At 52.2% G+C, this 25,561-nt stretch overlaps 1 protein-coding gene across 3 annotated transcripts; it reads left to right on the top strand.

Annotated features, from left to right (window-relative positions):
• Positions 1-805: 805 nt before the first annotated feature.
• On the top strand, positions 806-25,561 carry OTUB1 (OTU deubiquitinase, ubiquitin aldehyde binding 1). 3 transcript variants are annotated; one of them, XM_045024550.1, is made up of 7 exons: positions 806-857; positions 6,290-6,351; positions 14,928-15,026; positions 15,566-15,684; positions 23,819-23,903; positions 24,251-24,445; positions 25,195-25,561. In XM_045024550.1, exons 1-7 carry the CDS (start codon positions 821-823, stop codon positions 25,390-25,392), a joined length of 795 nt encoding a protein of 264 aa, XP_044880485.1. In that variant the 5' UTR covers positions 806-820; the 3' UTR covers positions 25,393-25,561. The 3 variants fall into 3 exon arrangements, with proteins under 3 accessions (XP_044880485.1, XP_044880484.1, XP_044880486.1); XM_045024549.1 differs by lacking the exon at positions 806-857 and adding an exon at positions 1,348-1,487; XM_045024551.1 differs by lacking the exon at positions 806-857 and adding an exon at positions 5,540-5,559.

The following is a 25,561-nucleotide window of genomic DNA, read 5'->3' as shown; positions in this document are numbered from 1 at the left end:
GCAGCCAGTAGGATGACAAGACTCTACCCCTGCTGTGCACCTCCCCCCAATAAGTGGCCCCATTTTTTTCACACCCTCTAGCAGTAGTACAGGTTGGTATTCTAGTGGGCTTTTGTGCCATAGGCTTCTGGGCATTGTGGAAGTGGATTGTGGGATACCAGCAGCACTCCCCCTCAGGGAATTGTGGGAGGTGGGGATCCAGTTCTCACAATTCTTTCTGGCTTGAGATGAACAGCAATGTGGAATTTGAGGCTAGAAGGGGTTATTGTGGTGATCGGGTCTGACCTCTGGAATCGCACAGGCTGGAGGACTGCCCTGAATGAATTCCTGGTTGAGTGAGAGCAAATCTGCTGGAAAAACATGCAGTCTTGATTTCCTTTGCTCACTTTTTAATTTCCCTCATTTTGGTTCCTTTGACTGTTGTTGCCTTCTTGTGTTTAAGAGATTGGGACAACAATTTCCCTGTATCTATTATTTGTATGACCATAGTTCCCAGGAGCATGAGTTGGCACCTGGTCTGCCAGCATCACATTAACGTAGTGAGGTGTTTGTGACATCACATGGTGCTGAAGCAATGTCACACAATGATGGGGCTGATGGGAGAAAGATACAATGTGACAGTGACAGTGGGAGCTGAAGTGGGGTAAGACTATGACCTCATAACATATAGTGTCCTCACAAAGGGATGTGACAGTCAGGTCAAGGGAGCCCCTTGAGATGTTGCATAATGATGTGATAGTGGATTGATGCTAGACTGCTGTCACATGATGATGTCCTAGCACTGTGACACACTAATGGAAGTGGATGCAAGGCAGCCAGGATGTCACATGATGTCATAGCAACACAGCCTGTTGCAGGTGGGTTTGTATGAGGCCACTGTGATGTTAAATGATGTCATAATGATACAGTAATGGCATTTTGATGCAAGGGTGCTTTGATGGCATGAGGGTGCATTGTCATAAGGTCCCGATAGCATCACAAGGGCACAAGAATAGGGGTGTCACGAAGCTGCTGTGATGTCATGTGAGGGTGTCATAGTTACAGGAGATGGGTTGATGCGAGGCCCCTGATGTTACATGAGGGCATCACAATGGCACATCAATGATAGGTTTAATGGGGCCACTGTGGTGTCATGATTATGTCACAATGGTACAGAAGAGTGGCTTGAGCAGGATGCTGTGATGTCACACAATGACATCACCATGCATGCTAATGATGCATGGGGTGTCATCCTGTTACCATGGCGCCAAAACCCCTCCTTCGAGCTCCATCAGTGTGGTGGGCCTACCCTGAGGTTGTGTTAAGGGGGAGGGGTCTAGTTGCCACAGGGGGCGTTGCTAGGGGCGGTTGCTAGGGCCGGGCCAAAGTACTTCCGGCGTTGGGGCCCGATGTGCCCCGGAAGCGCTTGCTGGGTGCGGGCTGCAGCTCAAAGATGGCGGCGGAGGAGCCTCTGCAGAAGCCGGAGCCGCTGGGGGGGGACACGGATGGTAATGGGGGGGGAGGGGTGGCCGGGGAGCCCCCCCATAAGGCACTGCAGGGGGAGGGGCGAGACCCCTGGAGAGAGACGGACCCGGCAATACCCGCAGCCCGAGACAAGGCCCTGCCACCCCCCGTGGGGAGGGACAAGGACCCCCGGAGCCCCCGGCGGAATGCGGCCCTGCCCCCGTAACAGAGGGCGGGGCAGGGTGGCGCGGGGACCCCGTTAGAGAGACAGGAACCTCGGCTCTACCTCCCCCTCAGGCCTGGCTTCCCCTGCCCAGGGAAAGGTTCCTCCCCATGGCCCAGGCCCCCCGACCGCAGAGACAAGGTTTGCCCTGAATCCAGGGCAGGCTTCTCTCCCCCAGAGCCCAGCCCCCTACAGGGAAATCCTTCCCTGCCCCCCAGATTCTGGCTCTGCTTCCCTCCCCTGCAAGCATCCCCCATAGGAAACTCTGTCCTTCCCCCTAAAGTACCCCTTCCCAGAACTGGCTCCCCAGACTTCTGAGAAAAGGTCCCTTCCCCAGAGTCGCTCAGCTGCCCACTTCACCTCCTCTTCCACAGGAACCACTTTCCCCCCAACCTTCTCCCAAGGTACAGGACCCTCCTTCCCCCACAGAGAACTCCTCCCCTCACCCCAAACCCAGAGAAATGTTTTTTTCCCCAAATCCCAGACATCTTTTACCCCTTATAGGAGAGGATTGTCCTACTCCAAATCACACACCTGCTTCCTCTTAGGAGCTGCACCCCACAGTTCTCACCAGAGGAAACGCCTCCCCTTACCCTAAGTCTCACAACTCTCACATGCACACAGGATCTGCCTCCAAACATCCCCTGGGGTCATGATCCCCCTTCTCCAGGAAAGGCCTCCCCATAGATCTCAAACCACTCCCCCAATGCACACAGGATCTGCCTCCTCCTCCAAGTCTCCTAGAAGCTGCTCTCTGTCCCCAACCACAATCAGCAGGGATTGGAAACTTCCCCACCCCCCCTGCATAATCCCCAGGGAAAAGGTCACCCCCTTGCCTCCAACTCCCTTCTCTTCCAAGTATACAGGGTGTCCCTTGCATCCCAAAGACAGGACTCTCCACAAAGTGTCCTGAGGCCTAGTGCTGTGCTCCCTCCCTTCCCAATGTGCACCAACCCATTCTGCCCAGCTCCTGCAAAGGTAGCAATCAGCACACACCACCCTTAGCATCCCCAGGAGCAGGATCCAGCCCCATTTGTGCCCTGAAGGCTAGAGATGTGGTTGCCCATGTGATGCAGGATTCCCCAGTCTCACTACAGTGCATGCTATAGCCTGCCCTGCCCCACTCCTCCATCAGCAGGGGCCCTGGAGACAGGTTCCTCCCCAGCCCTGGCAATGAGAATCCCCACCCCGCTCATTACACTTTAATATACATCCTACTTTGCTCCTTCACTGGCTGTATGCACCCCACTCCCGGCAGCACCTCTCTGAGAGATATGATCTCCATCTCCACCACCGTCCCTACGGGGGACAGGATTCCCACTATCTGTTCCCTGAGGTCTAGAGACCTGGCCCCCACACTCCGACCTATGTACAGTCCACATCAACCTGCTCCACACCCTGGCAGCCGGGTCTGTGCCCACGCCAATCCTGACTTCCCAGTGAGGCAGGATCTGTCTCTGGGCTCCTGAGGACATTCCCTCCACTTGGTTGCATGCTTCTTACTGCCATGTGGTGAGGATTAGGAAACCTGATGTGGGGGGAAGAACCTCCAAACCAAATCACCTGTTGCAAGGGAGTCCTAAAGTTCCCATCAGCACATCCTTCCCTTAACCTAGCCCCAGTACCCTCTGATTACCTCCTGCCTCCTCAAAAGCCAGCACCCCACATCCCCCCACTCCCATCAAGCATCCCAGATGGTTTCGCTTAAAACCCTGCTTGGACCGTCCCTGACTGAGAGCAATAAATAATGTCTTAATTGTTTGTTTAAAGGTGGAGGGGGGACTGTTAGAAAAAGCGATGGCTCTGCATAACGAGGGGCATCCGGGGTGGCTTGGGGGAGAAGAAAACAGACTCCCTCTCTCTCTATCCAGTAGCTTCCCAATCAGTTTTGCCCCCTTTAAGTGCAGTCCTTGCCCCCAGAGTATTACTGATAGACACAGTTTAAATTCTTGCAGAATAAAGGCTATTTCGGTTGAGATGTCCCCAATAGAGTCAGTACCGGTTCAGATCAGCAAGAAAAGTTCTGGACTCTGATCCAGATGGTTCTGTTGATAAAATAGGGCTGTGGTCCGGCTAGATCTGCTCTGGGGAAGGCTCTTGTTGTGGGGTATCCTGGTTCTTCCTCAGTGTAGTGAGAAAAATGGGGGCATGTGTACCCCATGTGGTTCTTTCCACCTTGTGTTATGTGGCCTCTGCAGAGAAAGAGAGGGACCTGTACTGAATTAGCAGGGATGCATGCCGTTGGGCTGGGAGTCAGACTTGAGGACTCCCGTCTGCCAGTGATGTATGCAATGGAACGGACCCAAATTGCTTTCTCATCTTCCTGCAGAGCTGGCAAAGCTCGTCTCTGTCTTTGAACTAAGCCAGACAGCACTGAGAGGCGGATGGGTAGCAGTGATAAATAGGAAGCTGTTTACACCCGAAAATTAGTCATCTTTGGAAGACATGTTTGAGGTGAAGCTCAGGGTTCCAAGCCTTGCTCAAAATTATTACCCCTCAGTTTCCCCATCTGTAAAAGAGGGGTGACATCATGTTGCGGGATGTAGAGGAGATTGTAGAGGGAGGCTGGGAGAACGGTTTCAATGGGCCAGATCCCCACCTGGTGTACATTGCCGTAGCCCTAGGGACTCGTGCTGAGCTAGGGCCATTTACACGAGCTAAGGATCTGGCTCGATGAGTTGATGTAATTTCGGATATCACACTATTGTGGTTTATTACTCATAGATTTTCAGGCTAGGAGAAGGGATCATTTGCTTGAGGCCCAGGGGCTTTAATCCAACTTTGCCCTCGAATCCCCCTGCAATTTCTGTGATTTTTACAGTCCCGTTGTTTAGCCTGCCCAGATGAAGGCTGAGGGAGGATCTGTTTGTACTCCATGAATGCACCAGGGGGTTAACCCGAAGGAGGGAGAAGAACTACTGAAGCTAAAGGACAGTGTTGGCACAAGAGCTGATGGGGTAAACTGGCCAGGAATTGTTGGAGGCTGGCAATGAGAAGGCGGCTTCCGCCCGTCAATGGAGGTTCTGGAACAGCCTCCCCATAGGAGCAGTGGGGAGCAAACACCCCAACTAGTTTGAAGATGGACCTGGATACGTTTCTGAGTTGGATGATAGCATGGGGCTGCCTGCACTAGCAGGTCCTGGAGGCCATGCCCAAGAGGTCCTTTCAGTCCTCTGTCCAGGAATAAATTATGCCAGAGTAAAGCACCTGTATACTGGGTATAACTGCATCCACACTAGGGGTGGTGCTGCTTTAGCTATACCAGTGTAGTTAGTGATTCATAGAGTGCAAGGCCCGAAGGGACCATGAGATCCTCTAGTCTGAGCTGTATAGAACAGGTCAGGTCATTTCACCCACTTCCTTCCGTATTTAGCCCAATTGCTTATAGCTGACTCAAGCCTCTTCCAGAAAGGCCTCCAGTGTTAAGATGGAGAATCCATCACTTTGCTGGGGAGTTTGTGTCAATCCTTAATCCCTGGGGCTGTTAAAAATTGATGCCTTTAGTTAAATCGACACAACTATTGTGCGTCAACAAGACCCTCAAATCTTAGCTGCTAGTTGTGCCAAACTTTTGTGGACAGAAGCGTGGCTGTTTAGAAGCTGACGGTACCACCTTAATATCTGCAATGCATGTTATAGCAAAAGCATAATGGATTTGCTTAATGATATTTACAAACAATAGCTTCAGTTTCTGTCTGCTAAAGAGCTACTTGTCCCTGTAATGAGTTGAGCTTAAAAAGACAAATTCTGACCTCTGCAGAGGCCACTGGCTGGAGCTGCACACAGAGAGATGCATTGATTAGTTACAGCTACACTTCTTACTGAATAAGAAGAATATCTGTGTTACAGAAGGAATTTGTAAAGCAAGCCCTGTTTGGTGTCTCAGCTTCCGGGTCAGTGTTGGTTTCCTTGCGTTGGGGTTATTCTGTTTGCTCTACCTTCTCCCGGGAGAATATTTGTTGTCGGAACTCGAAAATTAACCCTCAAAGGGAAATGGCTCATTTTGGCAATATGATGCACAAATTGATCTCTGACCTAGATCGGGGACCCCATTGAGCTGAGCGCTGTGCAGGTTTCCCTGATCAGTACTGAGGGAGGAGGGCCCACTGGGCTGGGAACTGGACAGGACCCCCTCCCACCTCCCCTGACTGAAATCAGGGAACCCATCATGCTGATCAGTGCACAGACACCTAGCGAGAGAGAGTCCCCAGAGGGCTCAGAGCCTAATAGCAGAGGATGGCTCATTAGCCCATTTTGCAGAGGGAGTATCTGGAGGCCCAGGCAGATGAAACAACTCGCCCAAATGCTATGGCGGAGCCAGAAACTGAACCCACATCTCCTGAATCTCAGCCCAGTAACCTGACTTGAAGGACTAGCCTTCCCTCTCGAGCTGCGCGGATGGAGTTCTGTCTCGGGCAGCGTTAGCCATCCCAGCGTGGGGGAAGGGCGACGGGAGCAAAGGTCAATTGAGACTGAACCTTGGGGAACTCATCTTGATGGCAGGATGGTGACCCCTAAGATGTGGGGGCTGACATTTGAGACTGGAGACCATGGGGGTCTAAACTGGCTGGGGTGCAGCTGGTGTGGAATAAGCATCTCATTCCATGTCTTCTTCTCTTCCAGGAGTTAATTGTCTGGCGTACGATGAAGCCATCATGGCTCAGCAGGATCGCATCCAGCAGGAGGTGAGGCTTCAGAGGGTTGTTGGGTGTAGGGGAAAGTAGTCTGCCAGATCTAAGAGGGGTCAGTGGGTGGATCTCAGAGGGGCCTTTGTGTCCGTGCTCTCCCTTCACAGTTTCTGGTAGTTTCACGTTCCATCTCCAGCCTCTGGGATGTTGGGGTTTTGGTACCTGGCCGCTGCCCTCCCTATGCTAACCCTGCAAATCTCACCCACAGGGGTTGCATGTAGCCTTAGTCATGTTCTCCCTAACCTGCAGCTGCTCAGATGAGAGCAAATGGCTCCCACCGCTAACCTATGAGGACGCAGCTGTCCTTCACCCCCATCTCCATCCTTTGGCTCCACAGGAAACTGGGAGCATAGGTACAGGTGTCAGGACTCCTGGGGCCTGGGATCCATATCTAGGGGAGGGCAGTAGGGGGTGGTTGGGACTCTGAGGTGGACTTAGGCTTGGTGGGGCGTGGGAATAGATGGGGCTGGTGGATTGTCAGGGCCCTAGGGGCAGAGGGGTGGAGGAAGAGATGGGACTGGGAGGAGTCCCCTGTGGGCTAGAGGAGGTGTTATTGGGGCTCCTAGTCCAAGGGTGCTAGGCAGCATGGGGGCACTGTGTACTGGTGTGAGGGGCTCATGAGGGCTTATTGAAAATTTTCCATCAAAACACTCTTCCATAAAAAAATCAGGTTTCTGACAACAGATTTTTCCGCAAAAAGCATCATTTGCTTCTTTGAGTGATAGTTCCTATTGTAGTCCATTGAGGGTTTACGCATGCACTGTGTGCCCAGAGGTCTTGAAAGTATTAGCGTCTGTTGGTCTGGGCATGCACCCTTCCCTTGCCTCATGGTTTCGTCTGAGGCGACAAAGGACAGGGCAGACCGACTGCGTCTCCAGTTCCTTCTCACCATCGCAAGTCAGAGCTACTAGTGTCCTCTCATCTCTGACACACTTGAAAATAAACAGGATTTGAATTGTACATAGTTAGTTTTATTCTCGTTGTTTTTCAACTGTAGTTTAGCGTTTAGTAGTAGTTTTTAGGAGATAAGAGATTTTGGAGAATCTGTTACTAGTCCCTCCCACCCAATCCAGCACCCGCATCCGGGTACTGGATTATGCCGAAGACTCCAGGGTTCAAGATCTGCGTCTCCTGCCCGTGTTCATTCTCAGTCAGCGACGAGCACCAATGCTGCTCTGATCCTTGGGAGAAGCCCACATTTCATCCAGGTGCGGTATCTGTCTGTCCTTCCTAAGGCATACCTGAGAAGGCTGGGATCTCTGCCTCAAAAAGCACATCATGGAGGTCGCCATGAGGCTGCAGTCGGATCCAGGCTGGGGAACCCCTCCTGTACATCAGCCTGAGAAATCCAGGAGTGCACCTCCAACTGCAGAGATCGAGTCCGGTTCTGCCAGTAACAGTACTATGGACCCCATGCTGGAGCCTAGTTGGGAGGCAAGGAAGCATGCGCATAAGTATGGCAGTCAGTCTTCCTCCAGACCCAAGAAGGGCATTGTGCCTTCCACGAGTTCCAGCCATGGAGAAGTGGCACATTCCAAGGCTCACAAGCGTGACAAGAAATCGCACAGACCAGTGGATTCGCCAGTACCAAGCTGTGCACACCTTCCAAATTAGCCACCTCTAAGTCAACAGAACCATCGATTTCAAAACCGTTCCAGGTGCGTGCCATTAACACTGGGGAGGTTGGAGACAGCGCCTGGGCCTCATGTACTTTTTGCTCCAGAAGAAATGAGGTCTCCATACCTTCCTCTACAGCAGGTGTGGGCAAACTTTTTGGCCAGAGTGCCACATTGGGGTTGCGCAACTGTATGGAGGGCCAGGTAGGGAAGGCTATTCCTCCCCAAATAGCCTGGCCCCCGCCCCCATCCACCCCCTCCCACTTCCTGCACCCTGACTTCCCCCCTCAGAATCCCCAACCCATCCTTGTCTCCTGACCACCCCCTCCTGGGACTCCTGCCCCCATCCAACCCCCTTGCTCCCTGACTGCCCTGACCGCTTTCCACACCCCTGCCACCTGACAGCCCTCCCTGGGACTCCCACCCATCCTCTACCCCAGCAGAGAAGCCACTGGTACCTCGCTCCGTGGGGCTCTCCGCAGCATCCGGTGGATCCATCCTGTTGGCCATATTGGCCTCAATATCCACTTTCAGAGCCTTCCCAATCAGCAAGAGAGGGTTCACCCCATCCCTGCTTTGGGCATCCTTGAGTAGATGTTTGGAACTGGTTTTGGAGAATGAGCTGCTCAGTCTGGTACTGCCGGAACAGGAATGATTTCCGTCATCTCCAGACACAACAGTGACCTTGGTTCCGCCCCCTCACCCCCAGATTACTTTCACCAATCCCAGGACTTCCTACACAGATTCTTCATATACCACTGGAGGGAAGTATGGGACAAACAGCATCAGCTTCTGGACAGCCTTCTGGCCTTGGTACCGACATTCAGATCCTGGTACCGACCAGGGTTTCTCTACTAATCAACGATGCCATTCTTTAGCTGGCTTGTACCATTAGGCATACCCAGCTAAGGGATCTGAGTTTATGTTCTCTCACCCCCACCCAATTCTCTCAGGATCCAAGTGGCAATTGAGTAGGCCAGGCAGCAGCACCCATGCGCCACCCTGGTGGACAAGGAGGGCAAGTGGTTGGACCTTCTGGGTCGCAACTACAGTAAATTGGAGGACTTTACTTTCAGTTGAGAAAGTCATATTTGGCCAATAAGGCCTGGTAGTTCAATATCTGAAATTGGAGGCTAGCCGACGAGAAGACCGTGCGACCCATAAGGTCCAGCCGCTTGCCTTCCTTCTCTGCCTGGTGGACATCTTTTTACCAGCTTGGAGTGCGACAACAATGAACAGGTGGGTCCTGGATGTCATTCAACATGGCTATAAGATTGAGTTAATGACACTACCTCACCTCTGCCCCAGCCCCTCCTCAGGGACCACTCTCACGACATCATCTTCGCTCTAGAGGTCAACTGTCTACTGCAAAGGGGAGCAATAATCTGGAGGAACGTGCTCTATTAGGGTGTGGGGTTCTATTCCACTTATTTTCTAGTACCCAAGAAGAAGGGCGGGTAGAGATAAATCCTGGATCTCCGACGCCTCAATTGCTTTATATGCAAACCAAAGTTCTGTATGGTCACCTTAGCAGCCATCACACCCTCCGTAGAAAGAGGCATGTGTTTTATGGCTCTCGTTATTCAGGGCACCTATTTTTGTATAGATGGGGAGATTCTTGACATTCACAGTAGGCCCTGAACACTTCCAATATGGAGTCCTACCGTTTGGACTCACCACTGCTCCACAGGTCTTCGCCAAAATTTTCTCTGTCATAGTGGCCCACCACTGGCGTCACGAGGTCCTTATATTCCCCTGTCTTGATGACTGTCTGCTACCAGCACGATCCAGGGACGAGGGTTGAGCCTCAACCTCCATGTTACTCAGGCTACTTTCTTCCCTGGGGGTAAGCGTCAGTGTTGAAAAATCAACTTTGGTTCCCATGCAATCCCTGCATTTCATAGGGGCCTCCATCAACTCAGTCTCAGCACAAGCCTACTTACTGTGGGACAGGTTCCAGACCCTGCAGGAACTCATCATCAAAGTAGTCAACAGTTCTTCTGTTTTGTCAGGACTTGCCTATCCCTCCTTGGCAACGTGGCAGCCTGCACATACGTCACTGCTTTCGCTCACCTCTGACTTCGCCGACTTCAGCTGTGGCTCCAAAAGTCTAGTCACCCACAGGATATACCACAGACTTTCTGCTGTCAGTGCCTCCCAAGGTGCTCTCCTCGTTCCAGTGGTGGACGTACCCAAGACAGGTCTTTGCCGGGATGCTGTTCCTCTCATCTTCATCAGACACGACTATCATCATGGATGCATCACTCTCCGGATGGGGTGCCCACATGGGGGAGCATGTGATGCAAGAGACCCAGACCCCTTGGGAATCCAGAATACACATCAACATCCTGGCGCTTCGGGTGTTACGGTGAGCATGTCATGCATTTCTTCCATCTGTTCGCTTGCGTTGTGTTCTCGTCATGTCTGACATCATCACCATTGTTTATTACATCAACAAGCATGGGGTCACAAGGTCGACTACACTCTCTGCAGAAGTGGTTCATCTATGGGATTGGTCCATTGCCCACAAGATCCTGTTGTCAGCAGCTTATCTTCCAGGGGCTCAGAACATGATTGCAGATTCTCTCAGCAGGACATTTGTGGCCAGTCACGAGCGGGAGCTTTACAGCACCATGGTCAACAACATTCAGACTGGAAAGGCATGTTGAGTGGGGTTCCAGAGGAATCAGTTCTGGGTCTGATTCTGTTCAATACCTTCATCAGTGATTTAGATAACGGCATAGAGCGTACACTTATAAAGTTTGTGGACGATACCAAGCTGGGAGGGGTTGCAAGTGCTTTGGAGGATAGGATTAAAATTCAAAATGATCTGGACAAACTGGAGAAATGGTCTGAAGTAAAGTACTCCACTTTGGAAGGAACAATCAGATGCACACCTACAAAATGGGAAATGGCTGCCTACGAAGAAGTACTGCAGAAAGGGATCTGGGGGTCATAGTGGATCACAGGTTACACTGTTGACTCCTGTTTAACGTTATTGCAAAAAAAGCAAACATAATTCTGGGATGTATTAGCAGGAGTGTTGTGAACAAGACACGAGAAGTAATTCTTCCTCTCTACTCTGCACTGATGTGGCCTCAACTGGAGTATTGTGTCCAGTTCTGGGCACCACATTTAAGGAAGGATATGGACAAATTGGAGAGAGTCCAGAGAAGAGTGACAAAAATGATTAAAGGTCTAGAAAACATGACCTATGAGGGAAGATCGAAAAACTTGGGTTGGTTTAGTCTGGAGAAGAGAAGACTGAGAGGGGACATAACGATTTTCAAGTACATAAAAGGTTGTTACAAGGAGGAGGGAGAAAAATTGTTCTCCTTAATCTCTGAGGCTTGGACAAGAAGCAATGGGCTTTAATTGCAGCAAGGGTGGTTTAGGTTGGACATTAGGAAAAACTTCTTAACTGTCAGGATGGTTAAGCACCAGAATAAATTACCCAGAGAAGTTGTGGAATCTCCCTCATTGAAGATTTTTAACAGCAGGTTAGACAAACAGCTGTTAGGGATGGGCTAGATAATACTTAGTCCTGCCTTGAGTGCAGGGGATTGGACTAGATGACCTCTCAAAGTCCCTTCCAGTCCTACGATTCTATGATTTTCAGCCAATGGGGGATTCTGACCAGGGATCTCTTTGTCTTCCACGCCAACAGCAAGTGCACCACATACTGCTCCAGGAGATGGGGGAGGCTTGGCGCCCATTCCCAGAGTGATGCCCTTGTCCTCCACTGGTCAGACCAGATCAATTGCGCATTTTCCCCTCTAATGCTCCTGCCATGAGTCCTCCATGTGATCAAGGAGAAGGCCATGGTTATTCTGATCACCCCGTTCTGGCCACGCCAGTTCTGGTTTCCACAGTTGCTCCACATGTCAGCTCGTCCTCTGCTTCTCCTGCCAGCTTTCCCAGAACAGCTTTCACAACACGGCGCCAGGATCAGGCATCCCGATCTGCAGATGCTTCACCTCAGAGCTTAGTTTTTGGATGGGCATCTTCGCTATGAAATGTTCATCGGCAGTACAAGACATTCCTTTGAGCAGCAGGAAGGAGTCCATGAGGCGTTTCTATTGGGCTAAGTGGAAGTGCTTTGCCTGCTGGGCCCAACAAGGGGTTTAGCCTCTGATGAAGTGGACATTCCCTTCTGCTGGACTACCTTTTGTCCGTGAAGACGTTGGGACTTAGTCTCAATTCCGTTAAGATCCATATAGCAGTTGTCAGTGCCTTCCACCCTACCATGGAAGGGCAGTCCATATGTACACATCCATTGACTGCCAGGTTTTGGAAGGGCCTCCTCAGAACCTTCCCACCCGTTCAACTTATCTCTCCCCAATGGGACCTCAACCTCATTCGCTCAACATTACCACTGGCTTCCTGTCCCTCCTTTCCACGAAGGTTGTCTTCCTGGTAGCTGTTCCTTCTGCGAGAAGGATAGGCGCACTGGGGCAATGATGGCAGACCCCCCTTTCACCACGTTCCATAAGGACAAAGATTGCCTGTGCCTGCACCCCAAGTTTGTGCCAAAGGTTGTATCCTGCTTTCATCTCAGACAACCCATATGCTTACCTGCTTTCTTTCTGAAGCCACAGGCCTCAGCGGAGGAGCAGTACCTGCACTCCCATGACATCCACAGGGTCCCGGCCTTATGCTTGCAGAGGGCGAGACCATTCTGGAAGTCCCCAGACTGTCACAACAGCTGAAAGACTTAAGGGGCAGGTGATCTTCACACAATGGATTTTGGGGTACATAACACTCTGTTATCGGGACTGCCTCCACTCCTTGGGGTGAGAGCCCATTCCACAAGAGCACAAGCATCGACTGCGGCCGCCCTTCACAACGTACCGCTTTCAGACGTATGCAAGGCGGCCACATGGCACTGGGGACGACATACCTTTTTCCACGCATTACGCTTTGGTACAAGATTCTCTGACAGATGCCTTGTTCTTCATGGCTGTCCTCTGTTCAGCTGTTTCACCCTCTTCCTCACACCCTCTTCTGAATTAGATACTGCTTGTTAATCACCCTCTGTGGAATACAGTAGGGACTGTCACTCGAAGAAGAAGGGGAGGTTACTTACCTGTAACTGAGGGTTCTTCAAGAGGTGTGGTGGTGTAGCAGGGCTTCCTTTGCTCCTGCCTCTGCTGCGTTCACAAACCACTCAGAGACCCTGGGGCTCAGCAATCACGGGTGCAGTTTAGTTACAGTGTGCGCTCCCACCACCTTCCCACCACATACAGCTTGGGTTTCCAGCCTTACAGACTTCTCCGCTTCTGCACCCAGGAGGAAAGGGCTACCGCTCTCCTTCCACTCTCTGGCTCCGCCCTTGCTTCCTTCCTCTGGGCCTGTATGTAGCCCCAGGCTAATTAGGCTGTCTGCTATTTCCCATTCGCCAGTCAGGTGCAGGTTTCTCTAGCCAGCTCCAATTTACCTACCTTAATTGGAGCTGGTGTGTCAGAGGGCTGGCTCAGGAGTTCCTGCCCAGCACCCTGTCACAGGTCCCTATCTGTATTCCACATCCCACCCTCCTTCCTCTCTGCTGTGGACCTGTTCAATTTGTGGTGCAGAAGGAACTGGAGAGGCAGTTGGTCCGCCCCACCCTTTATCGTCTCGGGTGAAACCATGAGGCGTGAGGCAAGGGGGCACACGCAGACCAACAGACACAACTACTTCCAAAATCTCTGGCTCCGGACACGTGGCGCATGCGTAACCCTCAGTGGAATACAGATAGGGACCACACGTCTCTGAGAACCTCCAGTGACAAGTAAGTAACTTCCTCTTCCCTGGGAAAAATGTGGTGGTGCGGGGGTTTCTGTCAAAAAATCCCAACCTGAATGTCCGAAAACTGAAATGTTTTGATTCTGAAATGCTGCTGCAGTGCCTCATGGGAGTTGGAGTTCAGGTGCCTCATGCTCTCATTCTCCTCTATGGCTGGGCTTTTCAGCTGGACTGCATCTCCCGTGACGCACCATGGCTTTTGCATTCTTTTGCATAGAGGGGGGACTGTGGGCCCTCGTGGGAGGTATATGCCAGCCAGGAAGTCTGGGTGACAGTTAGGGCGCTACCAAATTCACAGCCATGAAAAACACATCATGGACTGTGAAATCTGGTCTTTCCCTATACTATACAGATTTCTACCCTATACTATACAGATTTCATGAGGGAGACCAGTATTTCTCAAATTGGGGGTCCTGACCCAAAAGGGAGTGGCAGCGGGGGTCATAAAGTTATGTGGGGGGAGAGTAGTATTGCCAACCTTACTTCTGCGCTGCCTTCAGAGTTGGGTGGTCAGAGAGCAGCATCTGTTGGCCAGGCGCCCAGCTCTGCAGGCAGCAGCGCAGAAGTAAGGGTGGCAATACCATACCATGCCATCCTTCTGCGCTGCTGCTGGCAGCAGCTTTGCTGTCAGAGCTGGGCTCCTGGCCAGCAGCTGCTGCTCTCCTGTTGCCCAGCTTTGAAGGCAGTGCTGAAGTAAGGATAGCAGTACCACAACCCCCCACCCCCATAATAACCTTGTGACCTTCCCCACAACTCCTTTTTGTGTCAGGACCCCTATACTTACAACATTGTAAAATTTCAGATTTAAATAGCTGAAATCATGAAATTAATGGACCATGAATTTGGTAGGGTCCTAGTTATAGTGGGGAATAGGTGCATGAGCCACCTGGACTACAGTTCCCAAGAGGCATGGCAGTGGCTCAGCAAGAGGGTGAAGGCAGTGCATTGGTAGATGTAGTTCAGCGGGGTCCCCTGGCCTATGGAGAGGAATGGGGGCATGAGGTAGCCAGACTACAGCTCCCAGGAGGGACTGCAGCCAGCTCCAAGTCTCCTTCTGTAGGCCCTGGGTGTCTGTTAGCTCAGGGTGCCTCCGTAGCAAGGTTGGGGAGCCATGGCCACTGCACCCCCCCTTTCCCCCCGCTAGTGTGACGGCGCCTCCCATTGTCCTTCCAGATCGCCGTCCAGAACCCCCTGGTGTCGGACAGACTGGAGCTGTCAGTTCTGTACAAGGAGTACGCGGAGGACGATCATATCTATCAACAGAAGATCAAGGTAGGGACCAACCGGACACTCCCAGACCCTCCCTCCACTCCCAGCCCCATGACTCCAGGCCCTTTCCTCCTTAGTCCCCCTGTCTGATCCCACATAGGTCCCCTGCTTCTCCTAGCTCCCCCATCTCCTAATTGCAGGCCCCAGCCTGCCTCACCCTGACATCTAAATCCCAGACCTCTCTCCCTCCATAGTCCCCAGCTTCCCCTCGAGCTCTCCCTCCCAGCCCCTCAATCTTGGCCTCTCCCTCCCGCCCCAGCTTATCCTCACTAGGTTCACCCCTCCCCCCACTTGAAAATCCTGGCCTTCCCTGCCCACGCAGTCCCCCAGTCACCCCTCCTTGGTATTGTCCCTCAGACTCCCCTCTCTAAGTTGCCCGCTCCCCACCCCCTAAATTCTGAGCCTTCCCCCCCACAGTCCCTCCCCCCACCCTGCCCTGCCCCGCCAGGCTTTGGCAGGAGCAGGAGGTGTAATAATGCTTAGTATTTATGTGGCACTGTCGGCCACTAACCTCCTAATTATGCCCCCCCGGCTCTGCACAGGACCTGCTCAAAAAATACTCGTACATCCGGAAGACGCGGCCCGACGGCAACTGCTTCTACCGGGCGTTTGGCTTCTCGCATCTGGAGGCCTTACTGGAGGACAGCAAGGAGCTGCAACGGTAGGGTGGGGCCCTGTGGGAGACGGGAGTCTGCCTCCTCTCCCCCCAGCCCCCTCGACAAGGGGGGTCAGTGTGGTATGAGGACAGTGGGAGACTGGGGGGCTTATCGAGGGGAGAGTGCCCGGCTAAGACTTGGGAGACCTGGGGTTTATTCCCAGCTCTGCTGCTGGCCTCCAGGGTGACCTTGGGCAAGTCCCTTCCCGCTCTGGGCCTCAGTGGCCCCATCTGTAAAATGGGGATGATGATACTGACAGCCTTTGTAAAGCTCTGCGAGATTGACAGTGAAAAGCGCCATATAAGAGCTAGGGAGGATTATTAGCCTGGCACGCACGGATCACTGCTTCTATCCCGGAGGGCAGGCTGGGTGATTGGAAAGGCCCCAGCATGTGACTCCTGCCAAGTCAGAGCTCCGGCCGCATGGCATCTTCTTCAAATCGAGGACACTCCTTAGATTGTAAGGACCCCCCCTCCCTTTTTGGGTTTGAAACAAATGCTGATTATTCATCTTAGTTACAGCACAAGGTCGGCACTCCTAGGTTCAGTTCTTCGAGTGATAGTCTCTACGTGGATTCCAGACGTGGGTGTGCATGCGTGCCATGAGTTGGAGCCGGAACTGTTCATAGTAGCAGTACCTTGACCCGCATGTGTGTTGTGTGTTGACTGCGTGGCGCATCCGAGGCTTTAGGAGCTGTGCGGGTCGACGCCGCTCCAGTTCCCTCTTACTGCTGCATGGCTAGAGTCAGAACCCCTGTTCCCCAGTGTTCATAGCTCACTAAGAGAACTGCTCTCTGTTCATTGTATATAGTTTTTCTGTAGCTCTTAGTTGTCTGTTAGTTAATTGTTAGTTATTTAGGTTTCTGTTGGACTTTCTCACCTCCGGGGGCTTCTTCCTGGCCCAGGACTATGCCCTGTCCAGCCGGTTTTAAATACTTTGCTTTCTGCTCGCGCTCCTTCTCCGTAAGAGACAAGAACTGACGCTGTCTCTGCTGTCTTGTGAGACTCATATCGCCGCCTGCTGCTCCATCTGTCGCTCGTTCCCACCTCGTACCTGGGAAACCAGAAAACTTTGCTTCTGCAAATTCCTTATGGAGGAGGCAGTGCACCCATGTGCGGAATTGGATCAGGCGACCATAGAGCCGATGCCTGGCACCGGTGGCCAGCACGACCCGGGGCCCTTCCTGCCTGGCACTGGTGGCACCGTCCCATCCGGCTAAAGCCCACTGTGCACACTAGAAGCACACTCATGGTCATAAAGGCAGCTCCCTGATGGGGACCGCCTCCAAGCGCAATGTTGACTCTCCGAGCCGTGCCAGGTCAGGTGAGAAGTCACATACCAATCCAGATGCTCCTGCTCCAAGGAAGCATCGCACGCAGCACAAGTCCAGGCACCGCACCCCCAACAGCGCCTCTGCCAGCCCTGGTGACTGATCCGCCACTGTCATCTCCGGCTCCTTCTACTCCGCCAGGACCATCCAAACTCACATGCCCGGCCCAGTGCACTCTGGTCTGTCTGTCCCCTCTTATGCCCACGGCTGAACTCATGCTGCCGTTTGCTGGCTCACCTCCATGCCCCGTAACCTTCAGGCACCTTTCGTCTACCGTCTGCTCCAGCCTGCTGCTCCACTCCACCTTTCTCCGCTGGACCTTTCAGACAAACTCTCGGATTGCCTGGCCTTCACCTCCCTACACTGTTGGTACTGCCGGCTCTGACAGCCCCACCCTTACCGGACCTGCCTTTGGACTCTGTGAGTGGTCCTCAGAACTGGACACCGCCTTCTCACCTGCCCAGTCATACAGCCCAGAACACCGGCACCAACCATACTGTCTGCTCCACCAGCTGATCCGTGGTTCCGCTACCCATGGGCACCGCCAGTGCCTGGTGACCTCCCATGCTTGGCCCTACTGGACTGCATGGAACCCCTACCGGGGCCCAGGTGTGCCACTCTGCCTGCATCACTGCCCTTCTCCAGTGCCCACTGCTCCTCCCTCTGTGTACAAAAAGCCTCTGATTGTTTCCACGCCAGAAGTGCCATTGCCCCCTCCAGACAATATGGGCACCTCTTTGTTTCCCTGACGATGCTCCAATCATGTGCAGTACCAGGACTTGCTTCAGCGCATATCTACAGCCCTCGACCTGCCTGTTGAAGATGTCCAGGATCCACAAAACCAATTATTGGACATCCTGCAACCCCTGGCCCCTCCCGCACTGCGCTCTTTGTTCACAATGCCCACATGCAGCCAGCCCAAGCCACTTGGCACACCCTGGCCTCTTGTGTCTCTACCCTGAAACGGGCAGAGCACCACTACTTCATGTCAGCGAAGGGCGTGGATTTTCTTTTCACCCTCCCCCACCCCAATTTGCTGGTGATACAAGCTGTGACCGAACACACACGCACACAGCATTTCCATTCCACCCAACCAGACCGCCAAAAAGTTGGACCTGCTGGGCCGCAAAATCTACTCTGCAGGCCGCGAATTCCATATTGTGAGTTACCAAACCAGCCTGGCCAAGTACGACTTCCTTTTGTACTCTAAGCTGGTGGACTTTCAGGCCTTCCTCCCCACCCCGGAAAAACAGCAGGACTTCCAACACCTTGTGGACGAGGACAGGCTGGTGGCTAAAGTAGCTCTCCAGGCCGTGGTGGATGCCACCGATGCCATGTCCTGCTCCCTGGCATCTGGGGTCATCCCCCACCGGGACTCCTGGCTCCAGTCCAGCGGCTTCCAGAAGGAGGTTCAGACCACCCTGGAGGACCTTCCCTTTGAGAAAAATACATTGTTCAGTGACAAGATGGGGAGGGGGTCTTTGCATTCTCTCAAAGACTGTCACACCGGTCGCTGGGCCTCTGTACCCCGTCCTCCATTCACCGCCAGCAAGGGTCGTCCTTCTGACCCATCCCCATGCCACAGACCAGCCTTATCCGCAGCGCCTGCCTGATTCTTCCCTCTGTTGCCCATGTTCACAACGACCACGCTCCGCCACTACAGCTACTTCTTCCACATCTACCTTTCCGCAATGTCCTCCCAAGCAACCCTTCTGACTCCTTCCTCTATGCCTCCCACCGCCCCACTGGTGGTTTTTGGGGGTCGCCTCATCTCCTTTGCTCACGACTGGGCCCAGATTACCACTGACTGCTGGGTGCTGGACATCGTCCACCAGGGCTACCTTATGGAATTTCTCTCCTTCCCACCTTGCTGTCCACCCCAGCAGCACCTGAGCACTTCCTCGCATTGCCACCTTCTCAGAGAGGGAGCAGATGCCCTCCTGAGGAAGGGCACCATAGAACTCGACCCGCACCCCTATTGGGGCTGGGGCTTCTACTCCCCCTATTGTCTCATGCCAAAGAAAGGGGGAAGCCTTTACCCTATTCTGGACCTCCAGCTCTTGAACAAAATTTATCTGCAGATTCCATTTCCAGATGGTCACCCTTCCCCTCATTTTCCCCTCCCTTCCCTGTGGAGCCTGGTTCGCGGCTGTCAATATGAAGGATGCCTACTTTCCATACCCATGTCTACCCCACTCATCGCAAGTTCCTCCGAATCACGGTGGGCCATTCCCACTATCAGTTCTGGGTCCCCCCCCCTTTGGTATCACTACTACATGTTCACAAAGGTCTTCGCCTAGGCTCCCAGGGTGACACCCTTCTCCTGTCCTGGATCACTGGCCTCCGCTTTGCATTCCCGTCCATTCCTCTGGTCCCTCAAGTCCTGCATGAAGTGCGGCACGACTGCACGACCCTTCTCCTTATTGCCTCCGCCTGGCCTCACCAGTACTGGGACACGGATCTCCTACATCTCTCTGCTCGTCCTCCGATCCGTCTCTTGGATCTCCTTACACAAGCGAACGGGCAACTGTGACATCCCAACCCAGGCCCTCTCCATCTCATGGCCTGCTATTTGGATGGGTTTGTGCATACACCATACGTGCTCCTCCCTGGTCCCCGACATCCTTACCCATAGCTGATGCTCGTCCTCTCAAGCATGTTACCAAGCCAATGTTTTACCGGCTGGGCGCAACACCACCTGCATGCCATCTCCATTCTCATCGTCCTGGATTACTTCCTTTCTCTCTGTCAGTCAGGCCTCACCCACTCCTCCATCCGCATTCACCTGGCCGCGCTTAGTGCTGTCCTTCCTTCTGTGGATGGGTTTTCCATCTTCACTCACCCGACTATCTCCCACTTCCTTCGTAGCCTTCTCAATGCCTTCCACGCTGTCCAGAAGCCTACTCCTTCCTGGGACCTTCACCTTGTGCTTTTCGCCCTCACTAAGTTGCCCTTTGAACCACTTGCCACCTGCTCCCTTGCCCATCTTTCCATGAAGGTGATCTTTTTGATAGCTGTCACCTCCGCACAGTGCATTAGTGAACTGGCGGTCATGATGTCTTTCACTGTGTTCCACAAGGACAGGGTCTCCCTGTCCCTCCATCCCAAATTTCTCCCCAAGGTGTCCTTGCCATTCCACCTCAACTGGTGCGTACACCTCCTGACTTTCTACCCCAAACCACACGCCTTCCCTCGAGAACGTGTGCTCCACACTCTTGATGTTTGGCGGGCACTGGCCTTTTATCTTCACAAATATCTCCATCGCTGGGAAGCTTCTTGTTAGAATCTTACTGAATCTCCTGCTCCCTCTTGCAGAGGAAGTACTCCTAGATTCCAGTGTGGCTTCAAACCATCACAAGGCACCACTGACATGATTTTCACAGCCAGGCTGATCCAGGAAAAATGTCAAGAACACCACCAGGAGTTGTATATGGTCTTTATCAGTCTGACCAAAGCCTTCGACTCTGTCAGCTGTGAGGCTCTGGAAAATCATGTCAAAATTTGCCTGCCCAAGCAAATTTAAGACTCCTCCAAGACCAGATGACTGCCTCCATCCTGTGCAGTTGCTCTACCTCTGAGCCCTTTGTCATCTGAACTGGCGTAAAACAAGGTTGTGTACTGGCACCCTCCTTTTTCTCCATTTTCTTAGCAGCTATGAAAACACTAACCCAAGACTGTCTACCACAGGGCACTGGCATCCAATATCAGACTGACAGCTACCTCTTCAACCTTTCTCGTCTCCGTGCCAGAACTAACTAATATTGGCAACAATAGCCGAACTCTAGTATGCGGACGATTGTGCTGTAGTTGCGCACTCAAAGGAGGATCTGCAAACAGCCCTCAATTGCTTCTCTGAAGCTTATAAAAGCCTAGGGCTATCTCTGAATATTGGCAAAACAAAAGTTCTCCACCAGCCAGTCCCCGGTCAATCATCAGACCCAGCAAGGAAGAGCTACAGCGACAAAGAAGAACTGGAAAATGTAGAATACTTTGCCTATCTTGGAAGCCATCTCTCAGAGAGGGCAGAGATAGACATTGAGACTCAGCACAGAATTCACTGTGCCAGCCTTACCTTTGTCAGACTTTCTTCTTTGGGTGTTCAACAATCACAACATCAGAACACATACTAGTGTTCTGATGTTGTGATTGTTGAATACCCGGCAAGACTTTTAGTTTATAAAGTGGTGGTAATGCCAACTCTCCTCTACAAGACTTGGGTGACCTACAGAAAACTCCTGAAAAACCTGGAACACTAGCACTTTCTTCGGAAGATCCTCAACATAAAGTTAGAGGATCATTGCACTAATGTCAGTGTCCTCACAGAGGCCAACATCTTCAGTGTTGAAGCCCTGATTATCCAGCACCAGCTGAGGTGGAGCAGGCACTGTGTGCGCATGCCTGATGTACGCTTACCAAAACAACTGCTGTGCGCCCAACTCACCAAAGGAGAAAGGAAATGGGGAGGCCAAAAGAAACACTTCAAAGACACCCTCAAGATAAATATCCAGAGATGTGGCATTGACACCACGCACTGCGGGAGAGCAGCCCAGGATAGGGATAACTGGCGAAGACTTGTCAGAGAGGGAACGTCCACTTTTGAGGAAAATGGCCTTGCCCTGGTTGCAGAAAAATGCCAGAAAAGAAAGAAAGGAAAGACAATTGTCACGCAGCAATTGCGGGCCAACCCTGTCTTCCAACACCACCTGCAATGTCTGCCAATGAGCCTGTGACTCAAGGACTGGACTAGTCAGTCACCAAAGGACCCATGAAAAATAAAACCTGTGAAAGAGATCATCCTCGACCTCGAGGGATCGCCGACGACATTGAGCAGATGTTTGAGAGAACTTTCCAGAATGATTCTAAGAGCTTTTTCTTGACGGGTAACATTTAATTTAGACCCCTCATTTTATGTGTATAGTTGGGATTATGTTTTCCAACGTGTGTTACTTTGCATTTGTCAACATTGAATTTCATCTGCCATTTTGTTGCCCAGTCACCCAGTTTTGTGAGATCCCTTTGTAGCTCTTCACAGTCTGCTTTGGACTTAACTATCTTGAGTAGTTTTGTATCATCTGCAAATTTTGCCACTTCACTGTTTACCCCTTTTTCCAGATCATTTATGAATATGTTGAGTAGGACTGGTCCCAGTACATACCCCTGGGGGACACCACTGTTTACCTCTCTCCATTCTGAAAACTGATAATTTATTCCTACCCTTTGTTTCCTATCTTTTAACCAGTTACCGGTTATCCCTTCCCTCTTATCCCCGACCGCTTACTTTGCTTAGGAGCCTTTGGTAAGGGACCTAGTCAAAGGCTTTCTTCAAATCTAAGTACACTGTATCCACTGCATCCCCCTTGTCCACATGCTTGTTGATCCACCTGAAAGAATTCTAGTAGATTGGTGAGGCATGATTTCCCTTCACAAAAACCATGTTGACTCTTTCCCACCAAATCATGTTCATCTGTGTGTCTGATAATTCTGTTCTGTACTATAGTTTCAACCAGTTTGCCCATTACTGAAGTCAGTCTTACCGGCCTGTAATTGCCAGGATCACCACTGGAGCCTTTTTAAAAAATTGAAGTCACATTAGCTATCCTCCAGTCATCTGGTATAGAAGCTGATAGGTTACATACAACAGTTAAGAGTTCTGCAGTTTCACATTTGAGTTCCTTCAGAACTCTTGGGTGAATGCCATCTCGTCCTGGTGACACATTACTGTGTAGTTTCTCTTTGTTCGTTCCAAAACCTCCTCTAATGAGACCTCAATCTGGGACAGTTCCTCAGTTTTGTCACCTAAAAAGAATGGCTTAGATTTGGGAATCTCCCTCGCATCCTCAGCCGTGAAGACCGATGCAAAGAATTCATTTATTTTCTTAGCAATGGCCTTGTTGTCCTTGAGTGCTCTGTTAGCATTTTGATTGTCCAGTGGCCCCATTGGTTGTTTAGCAGGCTTTCTGCTTCTGATGTACTTACATTTTTTTTGCTAGTACTTTTTGAGTCTTTGGCTAGCTGTTCTTCCAATTCTTTTTTGGCCTTCCTAATGATATTTTTACACTTCATTCGCCAGAGTTTATGCTCCTTTCTATTTTCCTCACTAGGATTTAACTTCCACTTTTTAAAGGATGCCTTTTTGCTTCTCACTGCGTCTTTTATGTTGTTGTTTAGCCACAGTGGCTCTTCTTTGGTTCTCTCACTATGTTTTTTAATTTGGGGTATACATGTAAGTTGAGCCTCTTATGGTGTCTTTAAAAAGCTTCCATGCAGCTTGCAGGGTTTTCACTTTTCTTCTGTACCTTTTAATTTCTGTTTAACTAACCTCCTCATGTTTGTGTAGTTCCCCTTTCTGAAATTAAATGACACGTTTCACCTCCTTAATTCCCTGCCATCACAGAGGCCCGTTGATCTCTCCTGTTCTCTCCCTGGGCTAAAATGCTTTGCTCTAGTTCTAGCAGTTGAGTTTAGCGTGTGGGTGCTGGGTGAGGTTGGTGGCCTGTGAGACAGAGGGGCAGGGCCGGCTTAATGAACGACGGGGCCCGATTTGAATACCCAGCCACGGTCCGGGACTTCAGCGGCACTTCGATGGCAGGGGGTCCGCTCTGGGTCTTCTGCGGCACCGAAGGACCCCTCGCCGCCGAAATGTTGCTGAAGACCCGGAGCGGATCCCCCCGCGCCGCTGGGTGAGTAAAAAAAATAAATTAAAAAGATGCCTAAGGCGCAGGACCCGATTCTGGGGAATCAGGAGAATCGGCTTAAACTCTATGACACCCCCGGCCCATACTGACCCCATCTCATCTCATCTCATGCAGGTTCAAGGAGATCTCTGCCAAAAGCAAGGAGGACCTGGTGTCCCAGGGCTTCACAGAGTTCACAATCGAGGATTTCCATAACACGGTGAGTGACGTCCCCTCCACCCCTACCCCCTTATGAGTTAAGGGCAGATGCCATCAAATGGGATGGGATGGTTGGAGCAGACTGAGACTAATGAAACCTGAGTTTGATTCTTGGATTTCCTGCAGGCTGCCCGGGCGGCTTCATGTAAACCACCCCCCCCCCCCACACACCCCCATTAGGCCCTCGGTTTCCCTAAGCCGAGGACACCAGCTCGACTGCGTATGGGTGCCACTGTAACTGACCAGAGTCCAGCCTGTTTATTCTGACTCTCGGAGAGCTCGTGGCGGTGGGTTGGGCAGTGGAGCAAGGGGGCTGCCTCTGACACCCAGCCTCACGTGCCCCTCCAGTTCATGGACCTGATAGAGCAAGTGGAAAAGCAGATCACGGTCTCCGAGCTCCTGGCCTCCTTCAATGACCAGAGCACCTCTGACTATCTGGTGGTGTACCTGAGACTGCTGACCTCCGGCTACCTACAGCGCGAGAGCAAGTTCTTCGAGCACTTCATCGAGGGAGGCCGCAGCATCAAGGAGTTCTGCCAGCAGGTAGGGGCAGCAGGTTCCAACCCTAGAGTTTGCCCTCCCCGCCCTCTCAAAATCCTGTGCCGACACCACACTGAGCACGAGGAATTTGAGGGTGGGAGATCCATGGCATGATTTTGCACTGGAGTGCCCCTGTCCCTCCCAAGCTGTCTTGGAGTGGGAACTACAGCCCAACTCCTCCCTGTGTCGAGGAGATCTCTGGGTAGCAAGGCCGAGACCTGGCCGACTTGTGGTCTGAGGAGGATTGGTGGGAGGTGCTGAAACCCAGCTGACTCGTGGTCTCAATAGCATCCACAGTTGGTTCCTGGGGCAGGGGGAGGGACGGGACAGGGCAGGACTAGCCTGCTCTGCCCTTGGGAGAGGGGTTGAGATCCAGTAAATGTGTTATCGGAGTAAGATTCCCAGCTTGTTCCCTGGAGGGAACGGAAAGGTGTCCCCTGTCCAGTGAGAGAGGTCACTGAGACCAAACTGACTTGTGATCTCAGTTGGACCCCTAGGTAATTCCCCTGGGAGGAATCCCCTGTGTGGCGGAAGGGGGTGCGGAGCCCTGGCCAACTGGCATCTCGATAGGTAGCTGGAGGCAGGGAGAGCTTTGCGACAAAACAAACTTGTGATCTGCATAGGAGCTGGAGGAGGAGGAGGGAGGCCTGTTGAGCCCCACCTGAGAGGAAGTTGGTAGCATCTGTAGGCAAGTCCCCAGGTAGGGTGGGGCGGGCTCCCTAACCCTCTGTGTCCCACTCGATCCCTTCCAGGAGGTGGAACCCATGTGCAAAGAGAGCGACCACATCCACATCATCTCCCTGGCTCAGGCCCTGAACGTGTCTATCCTGGTGGAGTACATGGACCGGGGCGAGGGTGGAGGCACTAACCCCCATGTCTTCCCAGAGGGCTCGGAGCCCAAGGTGTATCTACTGTACAGACCGGGACACTACGACATCCTGTATAAATAGGTGCCGGCCAGCTGCCTCCGCTCCCTCCCCCCAGGCGTCCCGTGGGCCCCCCCTCCCCGCACCAGCAGTCTCTGTGGTTGTAAATGGTAATCTCGCGCACTGCTCTCTTTGTTTTCTGTTGTTACACTCGCCCTGCTGTGTTTTATTAAAGGGGATGCTGGTGAATGGA

The sequence above is a fragment of the Mauremys mutica genome, chromosome 7, assembly GCF_020497125.1.
Source record: "Mauremys mutica isolate MM-2020 ecotype Southern chromosome 7, ASM2049712v1, whole genome shotgun sequence".
Classification (NCBI taxonomy): Eukaryota; Metazoa; Chordata; order Testudines; family Geoemydidae; genus Mauremys; species Mauremys mutica.
The sequence above is the reverse complement of the archived record's forward strand: the minus strand, read 5'-3'. Positions and strand labels throughout refer to the sequence as shown.